At 37.1% G+C, this 27,466-nt stretch overlaps 1 protein-coding gene across 5 annotated transcripts in view; it reads right to left on the reverse strand.

Moving 5' to 3' along the window:
- Positions 1 to 27,466, reverse strand: part of LOC113051853 (myotubularin-related protein 13-like) — a 135,585-nt gene that overhangs the window by 84,905 nt on the left and 23,214 nt on the right. For all 5 annotated transcript variants that reach the window (XM_026215998.1, XM_026215996.1, XM_026215999.1 and 2 more), the window contains exons 3-5: positions 15,205 to 15,342; positions 3,943 to 4,083; positions 2,502 to 2,612 (exon numbers count right to left, since the gene is read on the reverse strand). In XM_026215998.1, the coding sequence (XP_026071783.1) occupies positions 2,502 to 2,612; positions 3,943 to 4,083; positions 15,205 to 15,342 (390 nt within the window). The remainder of the gene's footprint in view (positions 1 to 2,501; positions 2,613 to 3,942; positions 4,084 to 15,204; positions 15,343 to 27,466) is intronic.

Here is a 27,466-nt window from a genome sequence, read left to right on the forward strand (position 1 = left end):
ATAAAAACTTGATACAGTACAGTATTGTTCAAAATAATAGCAGTACAATGTGACTAACCAGAATAATCAAGGTTTTTAGTATATTTTTTATTGCTACGTGGCAAACAAGTTACCAGTAGGTTCAGTAGATTCTCAGAAAACAAACAAGACCCAGCATTCATGATATGCACGCTCTTAAGGCTGTGCAATTGGGCAATTAGTTGAAAGGGGTGTGTTCAAAAAAATAGCAGTGTCTACCTTTGACTGTACAAACTCAAAACTATTTTGTACAAACATTTTTTTTTTTCTGGGATTTAGCAATCCTGTGAATCACTAAACTAATATTTAGTTGTATGACCACAGTTTTTTAAAACTGCTTGACATCTGTGTGGCATGGAGTCAACCAACTTGTGGCACCTCTCAGCTGTTATTCCACTCCATGATTCTTTAACAACATTCCACAATTCATTCACATTTCTTGGTTTTGCTTCTGAAACAGCATTTTTGATATCACCCCACAAGTTCTCAATTGGATTAAGGTCTGGAGATTGGGCTGGCCACTCCATAACATTAATTTTGTTGGTTTGGAACCAAGAATTTGCCCGTTTACTAGTGTGTTTTGGGTCATTGTCTTGTTGAAACAACCATTTCAAGGGCATGTCCTCTTCAGCATAGGGCAACATGACCTCTTCAAGTATTTTAACATATGCAAACTGATCCATGATCCCTGGTATGCGATAAATAGGCCCAACACCATAGTAGGAGAAACATGCCCATATCATGATGCTTGCACCTCCATGCTTCACTGTCTTCACTGTGTACTGTGGCTTGAATTCAGAGTTTGGGGGTCGTCTCACAAACTGCCTGTGGCCCTTGGACCCAAAAAGAACAATTTTACTCTCATCAGTCCACAAAATGTTCCTCCATTTCTCTTTAGGCCAGTTGATGTGTTCTTTGGCAAATTGTAACCTCTTCTGCACATGCCTTTTTTTTAACAGAGGGACTTTGCGGGGGATTCTTGAAAATAGATTAGCTTCACACAGACGTCTTCTAACTGTCACAGTACTTACAGGTAACTCCAGACTGTCTTTGATCATCCTGGAGGTGATCATTGGCTGAGCCTTTGCTATTCTGGTTATTCTTCTATCCATTTTGATGGTTGTCTTCCGTTTTCTTCCACGTCTCTCTGGTTTTGCTCTCCATTTTAAGGCATTGGAGATCATTTTAGCTGAACAGCCTATCATTTTTTGCACCTCTTTATAGGTTTTCCCCTCTCTAATCAACTTTTTAATCAAAGTACGCTGTTCTTCTGAACAATGTCTTGAACGACCCATTTTCCTCAGCTTTCAAATGCATGTTCAACAAGTGTTGGCTTCATCCTTAAATAGGGGCCACCTGATTCACACCTGTTTCTTCACAAAATTGATGACCTCAGTGATTGAATGCCACACTGCTATTTTTTTGAACACACCCCTTTCAACTAATTCAACTAATTGCCCAATTGCACAGCCTTAAGAGCGTGCATATCATGAATGCTGGGTCTCATTTGTTTTCTGAGAATCTACTGAACCTACTGGTAACTTGTTTGCCACGTAGCAATAAAAAAATATACAAAAAACCTTGATTATTCTGGTTAGTCACATTGTACTGCTATTATTTTGAACAATACTGTATATACATAAACCCTCTGGATGAAATAGAACAGCGAAACAGCTCTCTAGACTTTAACAGGTTAACTAAGTTTATTTATTTGTTTATTTTGCAGATCTTGGCTCTTGTATCTTAAGAAACAGCAGACGTGTACACAGAGTCAATAAGATGCACATGGACTGTTTCATGAACAGATGCGTGCTGAAGTCTCATGACACATTCCAAGGGGATAGAGTTAGACTCACCCTGGAAGATGAATATATACCTCTCCTGGGGTCTGTTTATAACTTACACCCTGTTTGATCACCATGATGCTGCAGTCCAGCTGGGAATAATACTTGTTTCTGGTCATTTATTTATTTATTATTTATGTATTGAATTACATTAAAAAAATAAAATAAAATCAATACGAGAGCCTGCAAAACTCTGCGAAACCAACTTCTAGATTGTTTAACAATAATCCGTTTGGTGATTTATTAATTAATCTTGATTTATATGAGTGCAGGGTACATAAAGAGTGTATTTAGAAACTGTGATTAAAGAGAAAAAATAATATCAAGGACAAATCTGCTGTTTTAGGAAAAATAAAAATGAGACGCACAAAAGTGAAGAACTGCGGCGCACAAACCAGAACATGAGTGCTACATTTAGTAATATTTTAGCTCTGTTTAACAAAACAACAGATCTCTCACTGATCCCTAAAGCCCTTTCCACATCTCAGGAGTCTCCTGAGATGCAATATGAGACACCCTGCTCTCCTCAAGGTACACAGGTACACATATGAACCCTGGCCAACCCTCTGTGTGCTCAAGTATCCACAGGGGTCAGGGTTCGAGACAGATGAGGAATTCTTTGGTTAAGTAATGTCTGACCTGGGAACCTCCACCTAATGGGACCAAGCATGTGAAGAGGTTTGCCACCAGCCCTTCCAGAGGAAAGCTCAGACTGTCAATGTATACGGTGTAGATCAGTCCCAAGCAGCCCTAAGAGAGAGAGAGAGAAAAAATAATAATATTCAGCTAGTCCCTGACACAAACACATGTGAAACACTTCCTGACACAAAAACAACGTGAGTGGTGCAAAAGTCACTGCAACAATACTGGTGTTGACCTAATAACTTGATTCTATTGCTGGAGTTGTTCTTAATGGTTGGTATGGTGTTGCTAGAATGTTCTGTGGGAATGCTGTGATTCTGCCATTGCATTCTGGGTGATTTTAAGGTTTCCTGAATGGTTTTTAGGGTGTTGCTAGTGCTCTGGGTGATTGTTAGCGTGTTGCTATAATTTTCTGGGTGATTTAAAAGTTTTCTGCATAGTTTCTAGGGTGTTGCTAGTGTTGTGGGTGTTTGTGGCAGCATTGCTAGAGTTCTAGCTGATTTATAAGGTTTTCTGAGCAGTTGATTACAGATTAAAGTCAGTTGGTCCATATTCTAGTCCCTCCTTAAATGAAACTCTAAGGTTTACTTTATTTTATTTGTTTTTATTGCATGCTCAAGTGAAAATCATAATTCTTATCAACATCTTACATTCCCATCTATCTATCTATCTATCTATCTATCTATCTATCTATCTATCTATCTATCTATCTATCTATATGTATGTATATTGTATGTATGAGAAGTCCTTCTTAAATGGGAACAAAGAGAAAGTAAGGAATGTGGTCTGTGACCATAAACATTTGGTCTTTTACCAAGCAATACATATAAACTAATTTATTCCCAGGCATAACTCACGCCAAATATATAAATGTAGGCCAAAAGTAAAACAGGCAGTCTGCATAAATCTTTGAATTAGTGGATTTCCTGCTTTAACACTCCTATTATATTCCTCTCAGTCTTCCAGTAATCCCTCCCTGTTTTTATCCCATTGGCAGACAGAAATCTTTGACTTTAATTACTTAAAAGCTGTCAATCAATATCATTCTCAAGCCAGTTATGGTTTTAATTATACCAAATCCAAGTAGAACTCCAGCATGAAAATTCCGAATGGATGATTCACTTCAAAAATGTGAGTAAAATGTATTTTGCTAACTGAAGTTACTGGTCACTTAGGAAATGGATGATATTAAATGACATGTTAAAGAACAGCTCAGTCACTAGTTGGCTGCTCTTTTCTGTATCTTCAATTTTTAACTCAATGAAAAAATCAGAAGTTTAAGCATGACATTTTTTTTAACTACACATTACAGGCATCACTAAAATATATTAGGAACAAAATGTTTTTGTATTGTTTTATGTAGAGGTGGCGTTTCTCAGAGAGAATTCATAAAATGTAATGCACAAACAGACGGACAGGCAGACAGATTTTAGATTACCCTAAATATTTCTGGGTAATCCAGCCTGGAGACAAGAATCAAACTTTTGGGTGCAAAGATTTGAGCTGGCTGGATCAAACCATCCTCTTCCTCATCCACATCCTCCGCTACATCCCCATCTGCCTCCAGCGTCTTTGAGCCCTGAAACGGAAAACAATCTAAAATCATTTAAAAAATCTGGAATAAATTAAATTCCATCAGGCTGAGGTACTCTTCGAGTTGGCGGACAAGTACAGAACAATCATATGAGATACAGCCTGGACGTGATTACGGAAGAACCCACATCTGGGTCAGATTTCGTCATGATTCTTTGAATTAAAACAATGTCATTTGTTATTTGCTTATTTGTTATAAGTCCCCTAATAAACCCCTAACAATAAGGATGTGTGGTGGGCTTCTAAAATTAGGAGTTTGAGATTTTTCATGTACAGTTTAAATTGTTATATTAAATAAGTTATATTTCCAATTGATATTTAAACAGTTTTGGGGTTAAATGCATTCACTTTGCTTTATCTAAATGCAATCTATATTATTAAATTCCATTATATGTATTTATATTAAATTATATTAATTTAACAGGTTAATTAGGTGTAATGAATTATGAAAAACATAATGCTATAATTATTAATCCATTAAATGCACCACGCCCAGCCACAGACCTGTATGTCATCTTAGACTGCATGCAGGTGCTGATGAACATGACATACGATGACGACTGACCGTACGATGACGACTGACCGCATGTGGACTATTAGAAAGCAGTTATATGCCAAGAAAATTCTATATATGAGGACAATAAATATAGGTTGCATAGGTTTTTGTCTGATATATATTGTTTATGTCTAATATATTTATATAATATGATACGTGCAAGAGTGTTTTTTCCCCAAATATCTGCACAATGTCTGCACGTGACATTAATTTTTTACAACAATGAACAAGAAGTAAACACTGTTTTAGACACAATATTTTACGTTTTGCTCATTTGGCCAATTAAAATAGTTTCAAGCAAAGCCATGGCAGAACCATTATGCCTTTCCAAGCAACATTGAGCAAGTTTTGTTAATGAATCCAAGTTTTTGAGAAAAATGACAGAGCAAAGGATTCAATGTCCCTTTCATAAAGACATAAAGACATGTCATTAGATTAGTTCCTGAATTCATCAGTAGTTTGAAAGAATCATTGAATGAATGACTGAATAACTCATATGAGTCATATTACATTGCTAAAAAGAATATTATTTTGTGTACTTGGTGTAATGTAATGTGTTTATGCGGTTTAAGGTTCAAAATCACATACTGTACATTATTGTTTCTCCTCTATGTCCCGCTTTTCTAAAACACATCGATTTTTACAAAGCTCATCATTCTGAATAACGAGGTGTATGCTGATTGGCCAGCAATCCAGTGCGTTGTGATTGGCTGAATTCCTCAAGCGTGTGACGGAAATGTTATGCCCCTTACCATACTGTGATGCCATGTCCCGGCATGACGAAATAAAAATAATAAAACCCATTATAAATGAGGCATTTGTTGCATCCTGTGGGGACATGACTTTTGATTATAATGACTTATACTGTCTTTTTGCATGTTGCATTGCATATCACGCTGCGCAAACATACAACCATGTCTGGAGAAACGACAAACAACAAGCACTACTCTACACGGCTCAAAACTTGTGTTTGAATAATCAGTGGCAAATTCTTTAGATATAAAAAAACGTACTTACAGGCTCTGAGTCAGAAGCACCAGACTGTCCTTGCAAAGTTAGAACTGTTCTGGAACAGTGTTGTAAATACAACTTAACCACTGATTTCTAGTTGTGTCCTCCTTTGGAAGGCCAAACAAAGTAGATTCGCTTTCACAACGAAACACACAGCGTCTCCACAACATGGCTCTGCTAAAATTGAGGCGTTTCATTTGCAGCACATCAATTAGATTACATATTTCAATTGCTCAACAATTAATTGCTAATAAATATTATAACTTATTGAAACCAAGCAACATAAGCAGACTCTAAAATGGTTCACTCACAGAGCATCATTCTAAGTTAATTTAGATTTGTGACCAAGAGTAGTGCTGTCCGAGAGGACGAGTTGTTTACTGCCTGACAGTGGAAAAAGAACAGCAAAGAGCGAACACTGAAAATCCTCTGTGTGAGATGGACAGAGTGTCTGATGGAGGATTGCAAGGCTCTGTTTCTTAATTTTTTGTTATTCACCACTGATAAATATGAGTTGAGTGAACACTAGAAAATAACGCATAAGGATCACATGAATCACTGATAAAGCTGAGCTTATGTAGACAAGCTTAGTCTGTATAAAGTGACTGTCACTCAGTATTCAGGCTCGATCCGGTTTCCTCAAAGAAACAAAAAGCAGAACTGCACTTCAGTACGTCAAATGTGATAGTAGTCATGAGTTCAGTCAAACAGTGCTGCCTTTTTTCAACAAGTAAGAGAAAACGATAACAGGAGCAAATTAAGTTAGGGGGTCCTGCACATCTATCAGATTAAAGTGTCACTGCGTGTTGACAGAGTTAGTGTCAGGACGGAAAAAGTTAAGATGGGCTCACATGATGAATAAAGGGGTGACCCATGCTGCTTGTTATGAAACCACAAAGAGAACCTGGAGCAATAACAGAGATGCTGGTATATTTATAGATTTTGCTTTAGGAAATTGGCTGGGTTTTGAAGTTGTTGTTTTTTTCCCCAAGGGCTAAGATGCTTAATGAACTGGTTTAGGCTCACATTACAGGTCTTGCTTTAGTGTCTGAGTTAAAAGTGTGTAAATTGTCTCCATGTGAGTATTTGGAAAAATTCAATTTCCTAAATAATCACGTCCAAAGATGCAATCACTGAAAAAACAAATCACAGTAATTACACCATGTACGACCCAAACCGAGTTTATGGGACAACGAGAGGATTAAGTCAATGATAAACTATAAATTTAGGCAAAAATGTAGTAGGTCACGCAATAAATATCAAAATTAAATTAATTTAATGGTTCTTAGAAATTTACTCTTTGAATTCATGAGGGTTTCATTTGGTTTAGAAAAACTTTTTCAGCAAGATTACATAAAACAACAAAATATCAAGTGGTGTAACCATGAAGTGAAACGTATTAATAGAGCTTTGGAATGTAACATCACAATATTTGAAAACAAATTGTCCTTCATTTATTTTTTATACATACTGTACATGCCAAATTATGTTTTAACAACATTACAAGAGATTTAAAGGATCCTCTGCAGTGAATGGGTGCCATCAGAATGAGAGTCCAAACAGCTGATAAAAACATCCCAACGATACACAAGTAATCCACACCAAACCAGTCTAACAGTTAATGTAATTTAAAGTAAAAGCTGTATAATTGTAATGAACTAATCCATCAAGTTGATTGTAACTTCAGACCGTCGAAGTTAAAATTTGAGTCCACTATCTATAATATTGCTTTTTCCAGTGAAAAGTTCCATCCACTGTTGTCCTCTCACATCAACATATGATGATATTTGTTTAGAACTGCTTGGACTGTTTTCGCAAGTAAACAGCCCTTGGTCTGAGCACATTTCTCTCCTGATTAAGATGAAAACATTTCTAAACAAATATGTCAGCAGATTTTGAAGTAAGAGGACAACAGGGGAAGGTTTTTTTTTTACTGGAAGGAGCGCTATTAGGGATTATTGACAAGCATTTTGGCCAGAAGGGAAGTTTTAAAGTTAAAACACCTTATTAATTATACTTCACAAGACATTAACTGATGCATTGTATTCATGTGGATTACTTGTGGATTATTCGGATGTTTTTATCAGCTGTTTGGAATCTCATTCTGACGGCACCCATTCACTGCAGAGGATCCATTGGTAAGCAAGAGATGTAATGCTAAATTTCTCCAAATCTGTTACAATGAAACAACTCTCATACATCTTGGACGGCCTGAGGGTAAATAAAATTTCAGCAAATAAAATTTTTGGATGAACTATTGATGACAAAACGGAGACTTCATTATCAATATTGTCATTATCATACAGCGTTAGGAAGGAGAGGTTTTGCCAGAGTCACGTCCCACTACTCTCAATCTGCTTTTAATTGTCTCGTTTGAGTCTGTGTCAGGCCTGCGAGCTCATAACGATGCACACTTCTCAAACCTTGCCGCCTAACCCCCAGCGCTGAAGCCCGTTTGATTTGCTCAGACAGTGAAAACAAGCCACAAGATCTACTGCATCTTATCAGTGGGAGCACAGGATTAAAATACCCCCACAGATGAGAAACACATTTCAATTTTATTGGGAGGATTTGGTTCAATTATGAAGAAAAATACACTCCAGTGCTGCATCTTCCAATCTGATAAAAGAAAAATATATTTTAGTGTGACATGATTTTATATCAAGTGGGTTAATGATGTGGCTTGAGGCAAGGACACAACAACTGAAATGCTGGGTCCCTGCAGATGTGTTAAAAACAATGAATGTATAAAAACAAGCCCATTAAATACAGTGAAAAGGAATGGAGAATATTTTGCACTTTACTCCAAGGCTAGCACATACAGTTAAGGAAGCTTATCCGAATGTTTGCATTTTTCTTTCTTGTGGGATACCATTCCCATTGACATAAGTGGATTTGTGGTTTCCTCTTAAATAGTGTAACCACAGAGTGTAAAAAAAATAGTCTCCACTTCCTTCCAATATACAGTATTGTTCAAAATAATAGCAGTACAATGTGACTAACCAGAATAATCAAGGTTTTTCGTATATTTTTTTATTGCTACGTGGCAAACAAGTTACCAGTAGGTTCAGTAGATTCTCAGAAAACAAACGAGACCCAGCATTCATCATATGCACACTCTTAAGGCTGTGCAATTGGGCAATTAGTTGAAAGGGGTGTGTTCTTATGTAAAAAAATATCAGTGTGGCATTCAATCACTGAGGTCATCAATTTTGTGAAGAAACAGGTGTGAATCAGGTGGCCCCTATTTAAGGATGAAGCCAACACTTGTTGAACATGCATTTGAAAGCTGAGGGAAATGGGTCGTTCAAGACATTGTTCAGAAGAACAGCGTACTTTGATTAAAAAGTTGATTAGAGAGGGGAAAACCTATAAAGAGGTGCAAAAAATGATAGGCTGTTCAGCTAAAATGATCTCCAATGCCTTAAAATGGAGAGCAAAACCAGAGAGACGTGGAAGAAAACGGAAGACAACCATCAAAATGGATAGAAGAATAACCAGAATGGCAAAGGCTCAGCCAATGATCACCTCCAGGATGATCAAAGACAGTCTGGAGTTACCTGTAAGTACTGTGACAGTTAGAAGACGTCTGTGTGAAGCTAATCTATTTTCAAGAATCCCCCGCAAAGTCCCTCTGTTAAAAAAAAGGCATGTGCAGAAGAGGTTACAATTTGCCAAAGAACACATCAACTGGCCTAAAGAGAAATGGAGGAACATTTTGTGGACTGATGAGAGTAAAATTGTTCTTTTTGGGTCCAAGGGCCACAGGCAGTTTGTGAGACGACCCCCAAACTCTGAATTCAAGCCACAGTACACAGTGAAGACAGTGAAGCATGGAGGTGCAAGCATCATGATATGGGCATGTTTCTCCTACTATGGTGTTGGACCTATTTATCGCATACCAGGGATCATGGATCAGTTTGCATATGTTAAAATACTTGAAGAGGTCATGTTGCCCTATGCTGAAGAGGACATGCCCTTGAAATGGTTGTTTCAACAAGACAATGACCCAAAACACACTAGTAAACGGGCAAAGTCTTGGTTCCAAACCAACAAAATTAATGTTATGGAGTGGCCAGCCCAATCTCCAGACCTTAATCCAATTGAGAACTTGTGGGGTGATATCAAAAATGCTGTTTCTGAAGCAAAACCAAGAAATGTGAATGAATTGTGGAATGTTGTTAAAGAATCATGGAGTGGAATAACAGCTGAGAGGTGCCACAAGTTGGTTGACTCCATGCCACACAGATGTCAAGCAGTTTTAAAAAACTGTGGTCATACAACTAAATAATAGTTTAGTGATTCACAGGATTGCTAAATCCCAGAAAAAAAAATGTTTGTACAAAATAGTTTTGAGTTTGTACAGTCAAAGGTAGACACTGCTATTTTTTTGAACACACCCCTTTCAACTAATTCAACTAATTGCCCAATTGCACAGCCTTAAGAGCGTGCATATCATGAATGCTGGGTCTCATTTGTTTTCTGAGAATCTACTGAACCTACTGGTAACTTGTTTGCCACTTAGCAATAAAAAATATACTAAAAACCTTGATTATTCTGGTTAGTCACATTGTACTGCTATTATTTTGAACAATACTGTAGAAAAGTAAAGTCAAAACATCGCAATATGGCCACTGTCTTCTTGTGCTAATGACGTTACTACACTACACCACACTGTAGTGATTCATTTGGAGCCAGGGTCTGTCTGTCTCTCTCTCGCGCTCACGTTCTCTCTGCCCTGTTAAACTCACAGGACTTAAAATTTCAAAACTGCTTTGCAATTAATCCGCGAATCACATTCGTCAAGGGCCGTAAAGTTAATGAACAATGGATCAACTACGACAGCCTACATCGCACATCCTGCGATGTGACTATCGTGGATTCGTACATCGCGATATCGATGCTTAAACAACACATCGTGCAGCCCTAATACAGAGGGTGGGATTTATGACCTAACCTATATTGCAGCCAGCCACCAGGTGGCAATCGAAATGTTTTGGCTCCACTTTTCAGGACATGTTCGGTACACTTGAGCATAAAGCATACAGTAGATGCCTTTAGTATGTACAGCTGATTAACCCATCGCTAAGCTCCACTCCTTTTGGTTACTGTTGCTAACTTGGGAGGGCATTTTCTCAACACTGTTTAAACTAAAAATGTAAAAGCCGTTTCGCCCGGTCATTTACACGACAACAGCATTTAATTTTTTTATTTTAGTGTTTGAAAGTGATACAACAGTTGTCTCAGAGTAGACAAACACCCCCACAAATTTGTGTAAATGGTGACATCATGTGTACGTGTATTATGTGTTTAGTATATAGGTACAGTGAGAATTTGACAACCATAATGTTTTTAGTCATTTTAGTGGCTTCATGTGAAGAGTGATCATTTAAATGTTGTCGTCTGTCTCTACACATATATCACTTGTATCTTCTCTACTTTGTATCGCCATTATAAGTGCCCTAGCAACATCTGACAGAAATGTTGAATAATTTGTTTTAAAATTAGTGGAAAAACTATCCAAACGTTTGATTAATTTACTCTACAGACATTAGGGAAAGTTTGAGAAAATGACAGACTAATCAAGGATATTTGTGAGGCTGCACTTAGCCAAGGGCCAATTGTACTAAACATAGATTGCGTCTCAATACTTTTTTTGTGATAATTGTGTTTTTAATGAACCATACTGTTGTAAAAAAACACTTTTTTTGTGCTAATTCATTTGTGCCCAAATCCTTTTAGAGTGTGCATGGATCTGGACTTGGGTACCTTTGGGATACTCATTTCAACATACTATTGCTAATTTTGAATACTGTTTAGGACAAATAGTATGGGAATTTGGATGCAGTTCACTGGGACAAAAGGCTGTCTATCATCAAGTCACCCCAAAATAAATGAATGTAAGGAAAAACCGTCCCAAAAGACATATCGCATAATGAGATAATGGACTATCATGATCATTACGTGCAAGAAATCGCTCTGCATTACGAACCTCTGGATAAGCATATCAAAGAAAAACAGTGAGGATGTGATTAAAGCAGACAAACTGAAAAGACCTTTCTAGAGACCTTAAGACATTGAGCCTGCGATTAAGAATGATGCGTCAGTCTTAATGTGCCCGATGACACTGTGAAGTACTCTTCATGGGTGGCCCTCTCTCTAAATCTCCCAAGAGGCTCAGTAGTAGAGGACGCGATATAAATAAAGATGATTAGCAGTCTCACTGTGAAAAAGAGAGAGAGTAGACACACATTTGACTCCATAGAGGAGGACAGCGCCAGTCGACAGCTGGGGGTCATAAAAGCTCAAAGACATGACGTGCTGAAGTTCCTGTCATCCAGTTTTGTAACCTTCTGGAACCACCAGCCTTTAAAGGCAAAGAATTCCTCCTTTTATTAACCATTTAATTACACATTCTTTATCATGTCATGGGTTGGTTTATTTGTACTCAGCCAGTAAAGCAACAGGAAGTTGACAGTAAGACTATATGCTGGCATCCATGTAGATGCTTGTGAAAAACAGGCTGATTCATAGTGAATCAGCAGAATTAACCTTCTAGGCATTTGAACAGTAAGTGCCTGCTTAATAAATTAATATGACTCACAGCCATTGAAATGCTTCGTTTTGGGTCCTGATGACCACCACGTCCTGAATATTGAATTAAGTTAATTACATGAAATGCCACATTGCCGGTACTAGGATGCTGCTCTCAATAGATGTGGAATGTTGGGATGTGATGAACTGGTTCTCCTCACAATTACATCATTTCCACAGGTAAAAAAAAAAAAAAACCTAAATACATTCCAGGGCCACAGGATTTCAATTATTGCAAATAATTCTCTGCTCATAATGTGGGAAATTCCCACAAACATTTACTCACTATGTAGTTTGAAGGAGTAAATTAATCATCAAATATGATCAATCAGTAATTTAAAATCTTTCTACCAGTCTGTAATTTCACAAACAGTGATTCAGTGCACTGCACCCTCTCTCTGTTGCTCTCAATCTAAATGGAGTTACAACACTACATACAAAATGACATTCAGGCCATGAATTCTTCAAAATGTTTTGGTGACTAAAATCTTTATAATAAATCCAAATGTCATTCAGTGGTCTCTACAATATTGATGACTCCCATCTTACCTGTTTTCTGATGAACAAGAGCCTGTTGCAACATTATTATCTAAATTATTCAAAGCTGTGGACAAAATTTCCTTGGTAATCCACTGCTCTTTAGAAGGCATTCCTGAATTTGTGAACAGCAGTGTTGCATTTGTCGACAGTGGAATGAACTTTAACTGAGTAGCTTGACTAATGCAAATAATGACTGTACTTGGAATCATCATCTAATTAAAAGCCTTTTAGGTGCTAAGACGTAGTAAGCATGAATGTGGCAAAGTTTATTGACATGACGCACAAAAAAGCTAATGAAATGCATGGCATTAAGGAGAAATATGTATGGAGGCAGCAGTACAGTATATGAAATGAGCCTGTAATAATATCCTGTAAGAGCCAAAGGACATCAAAGGTACAACCTTAAAATGACAATAAGTGGGATCATTTGAACCTACAACCTTTGGGATATTACACCAAACCTGTGCCACATAACTGTACTGAATTGGACAAACGTGGTAACAGGAGTGGCAACAAAAAATGACTGATATGAAAACATACAGATCTAGGTGCTGCCATATTCTCCAGTCAGAGGAAGCAGGATGATATGCCAATGTTAACAACATGGGCTAACACACCTTTCTACAGCTGAAAGCTAATAAAATCCAAAAGTGCTTTTGGCTAACAGTAGGTGCGCACAGCTGTGCTCATTGAAAGCTGCGTGCGCTATCAGAAAGACAGTTCATATGATGATATACTCATAACATTCCAGGTTCTGTAACACCTAGTAAGCAGTGTAATCAATGATGGTTATACTTCACACTCTGTGATTGCAGAAGTAAATGATTGGCAAACACTTAGATAAATATAGCCACATGTGACGATAAAAAGGTTCCAAGCAGCTGGAATAAGACTGCAATTGGCAAACTGGCAGAACAGATGCTATTGATACAGTTGTTGTCCAGCGGTTTACCTCAAAAGATGCAAAAAAGTTTGAAGCCATTTTATATTGATCTATATTGAGGCCTGTAAGAAATACAAATGGCTGGATCAAATTTAATTGGCGGACGGCATTCTTGTTCAAATGTCCAACTGATATTGCAGTTTATCAGCGCTTGCAGCAAAGAAAACGTGTGTCAAATTTTTATTTCCTTACTCCAATGGCTTTTACGAGATTCTTGTTACAGCCTCAATCTAATAGTGAAACCTGGCATGTGTCCTCCGAACAACCTGGTGTCCATGTGTAACTTATTTGGACATTCAGAAGATGTAGGTCTATTAGTCAATATGGGCCCATTGTCAAAAATGTATTGACTTGTTTCTGCCAAACAATCGAACCTGAAAAACCTAATTTTCAGAAAAATGGCACACTTGAAACTATTGAAACTATATTTATCCCAAAAATGGACGCATAATGTCCTTATTGCCAACATTGCCCTAATACAGTATCATCTCAGTCAACAACACTGGCGTACTGGTTCCTTGCACTCCAGGACTTCCACTTAATGCTAAAACATCTCAGCAAAAAAAAAGAAAAATATGTGTCTTCTCAAAATGAGAGACAACTGAAAATCTTCTGCAGAAGCTGTTCCTCTAGCCTCATTATCACTTGAAGCCGCTGAGGTTGGAACCCTGATGGGCGCTGGGCAACAGTCAGAAAATACAGCTGCATTCTTTACATAGCTGTCCTCCAACCCCAGGTCCTTGCAGACCTCTTCTTTCCTTCTCCACTCAGGACAGTGAACTTCAAGATGCAGCAGTCCTATCCTGATCGCAGCAGCCATTACTGAAAGGTTCTCAAAGTGGTTGAATGGTTGAAATGCTTACTTTCAAGACCCAAATATCCTTAAAATATTAAAAAATACTCAGCTCTTTCTGAGGTCATTAAAACGATTTCATTATATATAGAACTCTTTTTTGCTTTGCAATGCAACTGTGAGCATTTAATTAAAAATTTATGTCTAGGACTAATTTTAATTAATCTTATTCACTCTTGCCTCAAGCGTGCGTTTGAAATGTGTGGGATTGGTAATGTCTGATTAGCCAAAATTTTAACTGGCCTGTATCTGCTAAATGATGCAGCATTTCAAATTTTGTATGATATGGAAAAAGCATAGACAAAAAAATAAATAAAAAAATAAAAAATAATATATATATATATATATATATATATATATATATATATATATATATATATATATATATATATATATATATATATATATATATATATAGCAAAATGTTTCTGACAATAAATGTTGGGAACTAGCTCATAACGTTCCCAATTATACAAGCAGAAAATAATGCTTTATGGTCTCTGACACCTTTCTTTCTAATAAGGAAGAAAGAAAGTCAATGCAAACACAACAGCAGAGATGCCCTGACCCCTAACTAGACCATGTAATAAAAACATGGCCTTAATCTCACCTGAAGGTTGACCTCTGCCTCAAAGAAAGTCAGACAGGAGCAAAAGTGTCGTTCTGAGTCTATATCTGTCAGCACCACTGTGAAAAATGTCGGGAGTTTTCTCTCACGAGACAGCATCCATCCACCAGGCTGGCAGAACTGTAAAAGCACAAAAAAACAAACAGTGTTAGACATGACTCTAAAAGAACCTGATATTACCAGAATATCGAGTCAGCAAAAAAAGCAACCAGTAAGTTGAAGTTACAATAAGAGGTGACATCATATGCACATAGAAAATCACAGGAATTGAATTTGAGGTTGTTGAAATTCATTTCAAACTCTTTTCATTGTTTTGACAGGGCTTACTGGAATGCAGTATGAGGCTGTTATGGCACAACAGTGTGCAAAAGGGATAGTTTGTGATCAAATGCAGGATGTGTCACTTCAGATAGCACATCCTCTCATCAGAAGGCAGGAAACACCACTTACTGACTCAGTGCCCTTCCAAAAGCCCCTCCACATCCATTCTGTTACATAGAAAATCCTAATAAATAAACCTGGATAATATCCTGTAGCTGGCTGACTGTCCTGCCGCTGAATCCAAATTCAGTGTCCCAGCAAAATAAATGATTTACAGTCAGCTGTAAGTTTGAATGTGTTTTGAATGTGCTGCAATAAAAAGAGTTGAATCGAGTTTCCAGTAGCTAAAACTAGTGTCACAGTGGCAAAGTTTCAGTACTTGGTGCCAGTAAAATCTCACGGTTCTCTGTCGCATAGCAAAAACTATTGTATAATAAAACTATTTTAACAGTTATTATTTACCTATTTGAAAATAAAAACTTTACATTAAATTAGGGTCACACTTTATTTTAGGGTCCAATTATCACTATTAACTAACCATTAACTATGACTTTTGCCTGAATTAACTCCGTATTTGCTGCTTATTAATAGTTTATAAGGTAGTTGTTAAGTTTAGGTTATTGGGTAGGATTATGGATGTCATGCATTATATGTACTTTATAAGCACTACTAAACAGCTAATATGTTAATAATAGACATGCTAATAAGCAACTAGTTATTAGTGTGAATTGGACCCTATACTAAAGTGTTACCTAAATTGGTTAATTATATATAATTAATAATTAATTCTAAGTAAATAACAGATTTAAACATTGGAATGTAGGCTTCATTTACTGTTCAGTTAAGCAAACACTACATTAAACAGATCAAGTGAAAAGTTAGTGATAACATTTCAAACAAATAAAGGCATTACAGGTAACAGAATAAAAGTGTCAGATCTATTGCACTTTGCAAGATTTATGGTGTATTCAAACCAGGAAAGTCTGCTAGTTCACTAGCTTTGGTCCGGCCCAATAATACAAATATTGATTTTTTTGTTTAGTGTGTTTGCTTTCACACTGCCTTTTTTGCAAGTGAACCAGAAATTGTAAACAAAACCACATGTGTGCCAAGTTCATCCACACATTGGACAGAATTTCTCAAGTTTACCAGAATTTGTTCGGAAATGGACCGAGACCAGCTTCAACTGGGTCTCGGTACGGTTGTTTGGTCCACAACTGAGTGCGATTTTATTCACACTTACACAAAAGATCTGCAACAAGGGGCGAAATGAACAGGTGTGAATACACCAAGTTCATGGCTTCGTTCCCAGACAAAGCAAGAACTGCTAAAATGTAAGTGTGCACCTTAAATTAAATTAAAGTGGCGTTGGATAAAAATGTCTGCCAAATGCATAAATGTTAATGAAAATTAAAGCTCAGGCAATGAATAGATGCTGCTCTTAAAGCAGTAACGAGACAGGAGAAAATGAGACACATCAGACTGTGAGTTGATCTGCTGCATGTTTTATTTTTTCCAAATTCAGTTTTTTTTTTTTCATTTATAATAAAACATTTTCTATTTACATTTTTCTGGACTCTTTTTTATTGTTAAATAACATTTTATCAATCAAAAATATGTTCATTAAAATCATGAAATGTATACAATTTAACATCAATTTATTAAAAGTTTAACAAAATTATGTTCAGGGCCCTATGAAATGTTTGATTTTTTTTTTCTCACCTTCTGTATTATCGTTACCAAATTCTGCTTATGCATGTCTAATTATTTGAATGCAAAGAAATAATTTAATTTATTAAAATTAGTTTTTACGATAGCCTATGAAATTTTTTTTTTTTTTTTTTTTTTTCAGAAATCCTGTGTTTTTAATTGTTTCTGGTTATCACATGAAGGCATAAAATATTAATTCAATACATCTTTTAACCAAATAAAAATTAAACAAACTTAACTTTGGGGCAAACAAATGGGATTCAGTATTAATATTAAAACATGAACGAAATATTGAGTAATTATACCTTAAAAAATACAGTTTTAATAATTTTAGTAATAGTTGTAATTGTAGTGTTACGTACATTCTACTGAACAACAGTAATATATTTAAGGGCACAATAATTTCAAGTTAAACCAAACTTTTATTTTGATGGGCTGGCATTAATACCTTAAAATATGATATGATATGATATGATAGTTTCTCTCAGATGATATGGTCAAATGCTCATGAAGTGACTCATACAGTTCTAGAGTTCTTAATTATAATTCGAAAGGCTGCGTGTTTGGCTTTTACACAGACGCTGATCCGCTTCAAACAGTGCACCAGTAGACACACAATTTTTTCTAAATACACAGTTTTGGAGAGTTACCATGTAAACGTTGTCTGAAAGGAGTTATAAAGTCTTAAATGACCGTAAAGAGTTGGGAGAAGATCGGATATGTGTGAGAGCCGTGTCATGTGCATCAGGTTTAAAAGAGACAGCGCTGATTTTAAAGTGAAACCGCTCAAGTCTGTCATTGATGTAAATCAAAAAACAAAAGAACAAGAGAAATCCTTGGACTGTTCAAGTCACTGATTAACAATTATAGCTTGAATAAAGATTAAACTGTATAGTTTATGCATTAAGACTATTTTTAAATCACTTAAATTAAAAGTTGTTATATATTTCAGAGCCTATTAAATATTCAATATAATGGCGTTCAATTATACTGTAATGTTAAATGGCTATAATAAATAGGGAAAACTGAGGGAAAATGCTCCAGCAGGACAAATTAAAAACATTGTAAATATGTTTCCTGGCCATTGGTAGGTGTGGCAAAAAGTTAGTTTTAGGCCGTGTTTATAGATACTAGTCTGTATCGCACTTTAATTTAAGTGTAATGACCTAGTTTTGATTAATTGATTAACAAATTCCATGGCGTTCCATGACATTCCATTTTTCTGACTGGATCGCAGAAATCATAGGGCCCTAAACGTGTCTTGGCAGGTACAGTGAGGCTGGATCACAAATGGCGGCCTGGCAAGAGAGAGATGAGGAAGAGGAACAGAGGAAAGTCAGGGACAGAGATGAAAGAAAGAGAGAAAACTACTGCATTCTGCACAAAGACTAGCATTCGACAGCTATTAACTCATGCCTAGGCCAAAGCGATCAGATGAGTGGGTGGAAATGAATGCGAGAGAGAAAGCGAGAATGAAAGACTGAGCTATAGAGAGTGTGTTGGATTGACCTCAGGGCTTGAACCAGGATGTTAGCATCCCGCTGCAGCCACAATAGAAGGCAGGAAATCTGGAACGCTGGCAGGCGAAGACGGAAGAGCGGGATGCTCCTTCTTCCCCTTGTCAGATTGGGACAGCTTCCAGGAAAATTACAGAAAAATATGAAAATATTCAAAGTATGCGATAAATTCCCAGCCAGATCCAGATAAACAAATAATGAGAGTGCGTACGTGGGGTTGATGATGTGGGACGGCAATGCCACACAGACCAAAAATGGACAGGAAAGACACGGTAATTTGATGCAAATATCAACCTATGCACGAATGTACTGTGCTCCTATCCCAACAGTCTCCTTTTTATTTGCCTTAAATTTAATGTGACTAGGTCTGCAATTATATTATTAATAACCTATTATTATAATAGGTTGTGTATTATTACGCTTAAGCTCCAGCAATAGCTTAATTCCTAAAGCTGTTATTATTCAAGTGGCCAGAGGCTTTCCAGTCTGGCATTCAGATAAATACTACAAAAGCCAAGCATCAGTCTGAAGTGCTCTGCACAGGCTTGGTTAGTTCACAAGACAGAACATCCAGACAGACAAGAACTGTGGATAAACCCGACAAGTCTGGTCACATTGGATGTGGGGGGGGGGGGATATTTTTACAGTAAATATTAGCTCAAGTTTGAGATTTAAGAGCACTGAAATAGTTGGTGGATGGAGGTACAGGACAAGATGTTTCACACAATTAAGTCATGCTACAATATGTTATATTGTTATAATATTGTTATTGGATTCTGTTATCTGAGGACAAACATAAGAATGAAACACTATGGAGCCCAAACAAGTGATCGAAGGTAGCAAGGGATCGATTCCTTAATCATGACTGTGATTAGAGATCTTTGCTTCTGTACACTCCAAACAGGTCTTAAGTACAAAGTACAAAAGGACAAAATTGGGACAACTGACCATTTGTGTTTATATTCCGGTTCATATGCATTATTAATGCATTCAATAACTCTTTCAGTATTGTCAAGATTTTTTTTATTTTTATTAATATGATTACATTGCCAAATTTGATTTTGATAGTTAAAAAAGTAAAGAAATAAATCAAATCTTGCAAAAGACTAAAAAGGCTGAAACAAACATATAACATTTTTATTCCTTTTTTTTTTCATAAAATACTACTGTCAAAACTCCTAATGTGCCAGATTTGAATCTCTTGAGCAACAAGTTGTATGTATGTCAATAGTTCATGAATCAGATTGACTACACTGCTGTGATGGATGATTCAAAAGAATTAACCAAAATAATCTAAATATTTTAGGCAAATCCGCCTTACACTTGTTGCAAAGTACTGTTTGTTTCAGAAAAAAAGACAATCAGTTGGACTTCACTGGTCAAGCTGTATGGTTTTATTCAGTGAAAAAAAGATTGCTTTATGAAGCATTTCAAGGTTAGCACAACAATAACACTATTGTAATATGTATTAATTTGCATAGAATATCCAACATTTAATATGCTGTTTATTCTATAATCATTGTCTGAAGTCATGACATGTTTTCTAAAAAACAACTTGTGTGTTTCCATCTTTTGAGATTTACACTGGCACCAATAAGATGAAATTTCCCACTTCCAACCTTAAAGGAATTCTTTTACCTCCACCTGAAAATAACCAATGTAAAATAATTTTATTCACCACCATTTTGGAAATGATGTTTCTTACTGTATAGATTAGATTAGATCAACCTTTATTTGTCTCACAGGTGAGAAATTTCAACATTTAATATTAGCTCAAGTATATGAGGTTGATCCAGTGGTGCCAATGGTTATTATTTAATGGTTATGATTCCAAGTTTGGAGTTGTCTGAAACACAATATTAATGATATAGAATAATAATCATGGCTGTACTTTGTAGGGTCAGTGAATACAGACTCAGAGCTGAACTTTGAGCTTCACATTACAGTGCTTCACCTGCTGACAACAAGTTAGCTTGCCGCTTCGCTCCAGTGGAGGCACAAGTCATGTGAAAGGTTTTCAATTGCTCTCCAAACTGTGTGCACTCTTGCAACCATGAAACAGCTGAGTCATATCAGAGAAGACAGACCTTTTCCTTAAATTAGCTCTCGGTCAAGTGACAATGTCACTCCATAGTGTTCTAGCAGCCGTGATGTCAGAGGGCTTTCGGTTACACTGCTGGCCTGTCAGTGAGAGTTCCTCATCATGTGAGAAATGAATGGTACGTCCACTCCGCAAACAAGACACAAGATCTCCAGCTTGACCTGTTAAGAATCAGTTCAGCGGCTGAAAGCATGGAGGACAGAACAACCATATTAGATCTTCGGCTGCCTGGTACTGTGTTCCGTTACTTGCATCTCTGTTTAATGACAGCCATAAAAGGCAGAGGACAGCTGCTCCAGTTAGAGGACAAAGAAAGAGTTGCCGCTCTGATTTATGTGAGTTGTGCAACAGTGCCAGGTTCATAAGGTACATGCATAAGCTATCACAGCAGAAACATATTCATTGAGATTCAAACTGACCTGATTTCTACGGGCTACTTAGAAACACTCTACAATTAATCGAATATTGAAAATGGCTCAATTAAAGAAGTAATTCACCCAGAAACAACAAAGCTATTTCAAATTCATGGTGGCCGGCCACCACTGGTCACCTCTGTGCCATTCAGAGCTTCACACTCCATTCCAGTAGGTGGATGATTGGCCAACCATCTTTCTGGAACGGACTGTGAAGCACCAGATGGTGCACAGGACAGCAACAGAGTACTGCAGTGATTACTTCTTTTTCTTTTCTTTAATGCCAGCTCATAAGTTTGCATGACTTAGGTTCACTTCACAAAAAGTAACAATTTTCCCATTAACTTTTGGATTATAGCAGAAAAAGCTCTGTGACCAAAAAAAAGTTAATAATTGAAGGTTTGTGTTAAATGAAGGCTATAAGCCAACTATAACATGGTCACAAGATTTCAGCATCACCAGTGCCAATGTTTTCTTCTTTGGTGTAACTGACCTATCGAAAAGCCCCTCCCCTCTAATGCTGATGAGCCAATGGCAGTCGAGTATCAGTTGCACATGGACCGGAACTCGGACATCTTTAGGTTTCAGCACCATAGAGAAACATTGGTAGATCCGAAGCTCGCTTTGGCTTAATGGTTTTAACTTATTCCAGTTATCCTTATAGGATAGGCAATTTAATTTTATTATTATTGTTTTTATTCCATTACCTAAATCCAGCCAAAACAGAGCAAAATGTGCCTAAGCATTCAGCCCCAATCACAATAAAGACAAAGCGTTAATTTTCTGGTCATCATACTCCCATTAAGTTACACGTTTTATCTGCTCAAGCAGAACGTTAATGTCATCTTGTGCTTTAGCAATGTATCTCTTGCTAAAACCAGCTAACATTAGCATTAAAATTAGTGAATCCATGCTAACGTACAACCCTATATTGCAAACTGTTCTCACATCATATACCGTACAGTGACAGTCAAAAAACACATAAACGAAGGTCTATATGAGAGTGCTTCTCCATGTTAATCTGGTTAAATATAGATTATTTTAATTTTACTCTGCAGTATATAAAGTGTGTTGATCCGGGATATTGTCATTGTGATCGTGATGACCGTAACATAATTCTCCCGTTTGCACTGTGATCTGTATTTTTACATATTTATTTTAATATATTTTATATTCACATGGCATATTTAAGTCCCAGTTGAAGGTCCATCTGTGTCCCCAATTTATCAGAAACACCTTGGAAGAAGGTTTTGACTGAGAGCTGTCATTGCAAGACTGTGAACAACTCTGTTTGTTTGTCCGAGTGAGCAACAATCATGTTTAATCAGTGTCCCAGAGAACTTCTGCAGTCCCATTTAACCACTTGTTTGCAACTGTTTATTTATTGATCATGGATCTAATGATGTAAACAAGAACGAAAGTCCTTATATGAGCACTTCTCCTGGAAAAGCGCGCAAGTGCACACATACCAGAGAAGAGCGAGACCATGCACATCAACGCGCTTCAAAATCGTCGGCAGCGCTGCATAGGATTTGTTCGAGAATGCCTCCAAATAGTGCGTTTGTGTGTGCTGGTCATTTGAGTGACAAATGTTTTATAAACCAGGCCCAAGTCGACACTGGATTTGCACATCGTTTGCTATTAAAACATGGAGCCGTCCCTGTGATAAAAGACCCCATTCATGTAAGTACAATTGCATCAGATTTCTGTCTTTTGTTGGAAATCAGCACATAAGTGAAGATATGTTAATGGCAACAACACGAAACATCAGTATTATAGCTCCGCTCACAGCGCGCCTCCAGGAGCTCGGCTTTTTCCAGAAAGAATCGCAAAGCTATATTTTTATTTTATAAATATGATAAAAATAAATACTTTTTGGATATATGAAGGATGCAGTACTATTCTATAGGTACTCAAGATTAACATGAGATTAGGTGAAACTGTGTAAGTAATGTACACTTTAACTAATCATTAAAACTTAATTGCGCGGTTTAATTTTCAGAACAGGCTTCTGAAGCATATGACTGCAATGCTGCCTTAGAATTTAGCCAAAGCATAAGTATTTTTAAAACATAATTGAGCCTTAGCACTGGAGGTGAGCATATGATGCCTAAAAAAAGCTGTCCAAGTAATGCCGCTCGCTAGGTTTTGGAACACAACTATTAACAATGTGTGAGGAAAAGAGAGCGGGTGTGTTTTCATAAAGTGTGAGAATATAGGTTATAAATGGAATAGACGCTTCTTGGCCCATCATAACCTTCACGTCTTGGTGGACAACAACTGAAAATCTCTCAGGAAGAAGAACAATAACACAGGGGAAAGAGCTGTCAGCACTGGGCTTCCTCTGTCAACACTGAATATTTTTATCAAAACGGACAGCAGCTAATGCAGAATCCAAATATGGGACATGCTATATCTGTCAGCCACAGACCAAGGGTAGGATATGCTCAGCTGGGCCAAGAAGGAGACCCCATTCTTCTGAATGTGTTCAGCTGAAGGAAACCTGGAATAACATGTGATGCAAACACTTCCTGAAAACATCTTCAAGGTCAAAGGAAATTGAAAAAAGTGTTTTTATGGATCTACCATTTCAGAGAAACTGCTACCAGAACTAAATGATCCCCAAAACTGAGGTAACCCAAGCAGTGTTCAGATTACCAATACGACATTGCGATGGTCATATTTTGTATGGTCATTTATGCAATACCGCATATATGATTAACTTTAAGGACAGATATTTTTAGTTGGTCGACAGGGAAGCTCATAATTTACCAGAGTGGGTGGAGGGTGAGTAATGTGGAGATGCTAAAAATGCCAAACAAGCAACACATTGACCGCCTCGTAATCTCATGACATGTAATTTATTGAGTTGATGACAATTCATGCATGTCAGAAATGCTGAGGAAAAGCAAATGACATGTCGTCGATCTGGTGCGAATATAAAGGGTCAATTACTTCAGCCGCACATTTCTCATCAGTGGCTCATACAGCTGGATCTGTGCTCTTTTCTAGCATGCTCCTCTGGGGAGATTTCCTCACTTGAGATGAATTTTTCAGCTTTTTTTTTTTACTGTATAAATTGAAAACACACAGACATTTTAACGGGTGAATTTTAGCCTGTAATATATCGATCCTAACAAGACAAACATGCAGCTGTCCTCAGAGAGTTGAGCGATGTTTCACTCTATAGATTTTGCTTTCAGTTTGTATTCCCAGACCAGCAATGGGGGAAACACTTTAGACATCATTGGAACTTCCCAGCAGTGCTCGGAATCCAGCAATAAATTTTACTCAAGTGTAAAAAAAAAAAACAGTTATAGGGCAGGTGGTAACATGTTCTTTACAAATACAAAAAGGTCAGTTAAGGTCTTATGGGATGTTTACTAGCTCCTTTCACTGATAAAGCAGTTTAATCCAGAGGGTGGAGCTCATCCTGAACTTCAATGTTTGGTATCCGTGAAGTAGTTTAACTTAAACAAATTAAAGAGAAACTTCCACTGAAAAAAAAATGTCAATAGTAATTGTATAATCATGCCGTTAAGATGTTGCTATGGTATTCTGAGTGTTTTTTAGTATATTGTTATGTGACTATGGTGCTCTAAGTGAGAATGTTGGGCAGCACTGAATTTGCGCGACCAACTTCTCAGTGGAGAACTTCAACATCACATAAGCAAAAGGTAAATGTGATCACACCTTAAGGATGCTATAAAGTCAAAAACCAAGCCAATTATTTTAAACAATCATTCAGCTACAGTAGTTAATAAAATTACCTAAACCTAGTTTTAAGGCACAGAGTCTTCTGGAAATTATAATGATTCCTCCATGGACTTTGCAGTCCATTCATTGTGAAAAAAACCCCTTATGAATTACCATGTCACATGCAAACATCAACAACAACATCAGGACTGTTGAACTTCAAAAGCTATACAACAAACAGCAGTTCCGTTATAGCATGCTTTGACTAGTCGAGTGCAAACTAAACACCTTTGTCCCAGGACTGGGCTGAGGCACAATACAGGTCTACATCACATTGCAGACCCCTGACTGTGTGCTCAGCGATAGAGAAATGGGCACAGGTGTTTCCTGTGGTTTTCAGAGAGACCGTCACCACTCATATTTTCCACCTTCCAATAAGCTATCAGTCTTCTGTTTATGTTTTCAGCTGACTAAACAACAGCTCCATGCTGCAGGTCTGGACAGCCACGTGAGTCGGCCTCTCTTCTATTCCAGCATGATGGAGAAAATGGCCCTGCTTTTGAATGAAGGGAGGGTGTCTTTTATTTTCAACACAATAGTTGTTCTTTACTCAGGACATATGGACTTACACTTACTATAGGTGTCGCACTGATGCTGATGACTAGGATTTTTCAAGAAGCAATTGGGTGCACTAGAATACCTTGACTTTTTTTTTTTTTTTACACTGTAGTACAGGTAGGGCTGGGTGATAAAACAATAACGATAATTATCAAACTAGAATTTTTTTTGATAAAACGATAACACGAGTTCGATAAATTTTCAATATAATATTTATGCTTCAAAAGCGGAACGAAACAGCAATACTCGATTTGAACCGTGCCACTCGAAGCATTTATCAACTCGGTTCAAAGTTCAAATGGTAGCACACGCGAGCTCACCACAGCAGATGTGTTTACTCACTGATGAGTCTCAGTCACGAGAACACTAAGCAGTGCTGTGAGATCCAATGTGAAGCACTTCAATTCAGTGAAGAATACAAATGACTCCAGTTTAGGGCTTTTTTTGTTAAGACCACTATTAACTCTAATTTTCTGGGTTTCTACTTTCTCACTGTTATACGTTCAGGTGCGTTATTACGCATCTCCTGAATGAGTCTAGAATGTGCCGATCAAAAACACATGCAAGGAAGATGCAGTAACATGTGATCTTGTATGAATATGAAAAACAATGAAAACTGTCAAATGTTACAGAGTGAAATGTCGATCCAGCAAGTTGCAAAGGACTGTGAAGCTTTAGGGGTGTTGATGGAAGCGATCTACTGCATCTATGCTTTGATCACTGAACTGAACATGATCCTGATGAAGTCTTTGATAAAAATGTAATTTTCTGTGCATTTTGCTCAAAATTTCGCTTTTTTAACAAAACTTACCTATTTTAGTGAAAATCATCAACAATGCTGGCGGTGACTGGCAACCTGTTTTTTAAAACGCTGGTGGGGAAAGAGTTAATGGTTTGCTTCCTAAACTTTCACTTAGGAGAAAAGAAAATCTGCCTTTAAACTTTAAAGAAATAAAGATTTGACATTTATGGTGACAATTATAGATATCGACTGATATAAAAAGATTTTCAAGATAATTTTTTTGCCATATCGCCCAGCCCCAAGTACAGGTATAAGTAAACATCTGATCATTATCTTCAATCTTTTCAGTTCTGTTTTGCTGTTTTTGTTTTATTTTGTGGTGTGTTGTTTGTGTTGTAGCACAGGTATATGCAGACGCACATCCTGATTTTGCCACGGCTCTGATTGCGATCTTGGTTTATGTTTTCTTCTGTTCTTCTTTTCATTTGTTGTCTGGCTTATTTGTGTTTTATTTATCACGCATTTGGCCAAATTATTTGGTGTCTCTTAGGGGGAACAATATTGTTTCCCAGGTTTGCTAGGATATGGCACACCCAGCAGTGAGTGAGCCAACATAACTGGTGGGCACTTAACCACATGTCAGAGTCAATAATATTCGGGAAAGTACTTCAGTGCTGAGTGCGAGGAGACCAACTCTCAAGGAAAATACATTTGCAGAGTTAAGGGAGCCAACATTCTTCAAGAGAATTGTACATATACAAAACAGTATGTCATGCTTACCTGATTACTTGGTTTTAACGGATACTTTTATCAGAAACCACTCAAGGTTCCCAAATCACACTAAAAACAGTCCCATTAGGGCACCTTGAGGTTTAGAATTTGCTTATGAAAAACGATGATCATGGAGGTCATCCTGTTCACACATTGTGATACAAAGACGGACTGCCACACAACCCAAAGTACTAACTAGTGTCTCTAGTATCCCCAGTTATCCAAAGCATCCACTATTTTAAAGACTTTTTAAACAAAAGAAATGGACAAGCCAGCCATCCAGAGTATTTCCTTGCCTACGAGCCAAGATGCTGGGATAGACTCCATCTTTCTCGCTAACCTACATCGGACAAGC

Source organism: Carassius auratus, chromosome 32 (assembly GCF_003368295.1).
Source record: "Carassius auratus strain Wakin chromosome 32, ASM336829v1, whole genome shotgun sequence".
Lineage (NCBI taxonomy): Eukaryota > Metazoa > Chordata > Actinopteri > Cypriniformes > Cyprinidae > Carassius > Carassius auratus.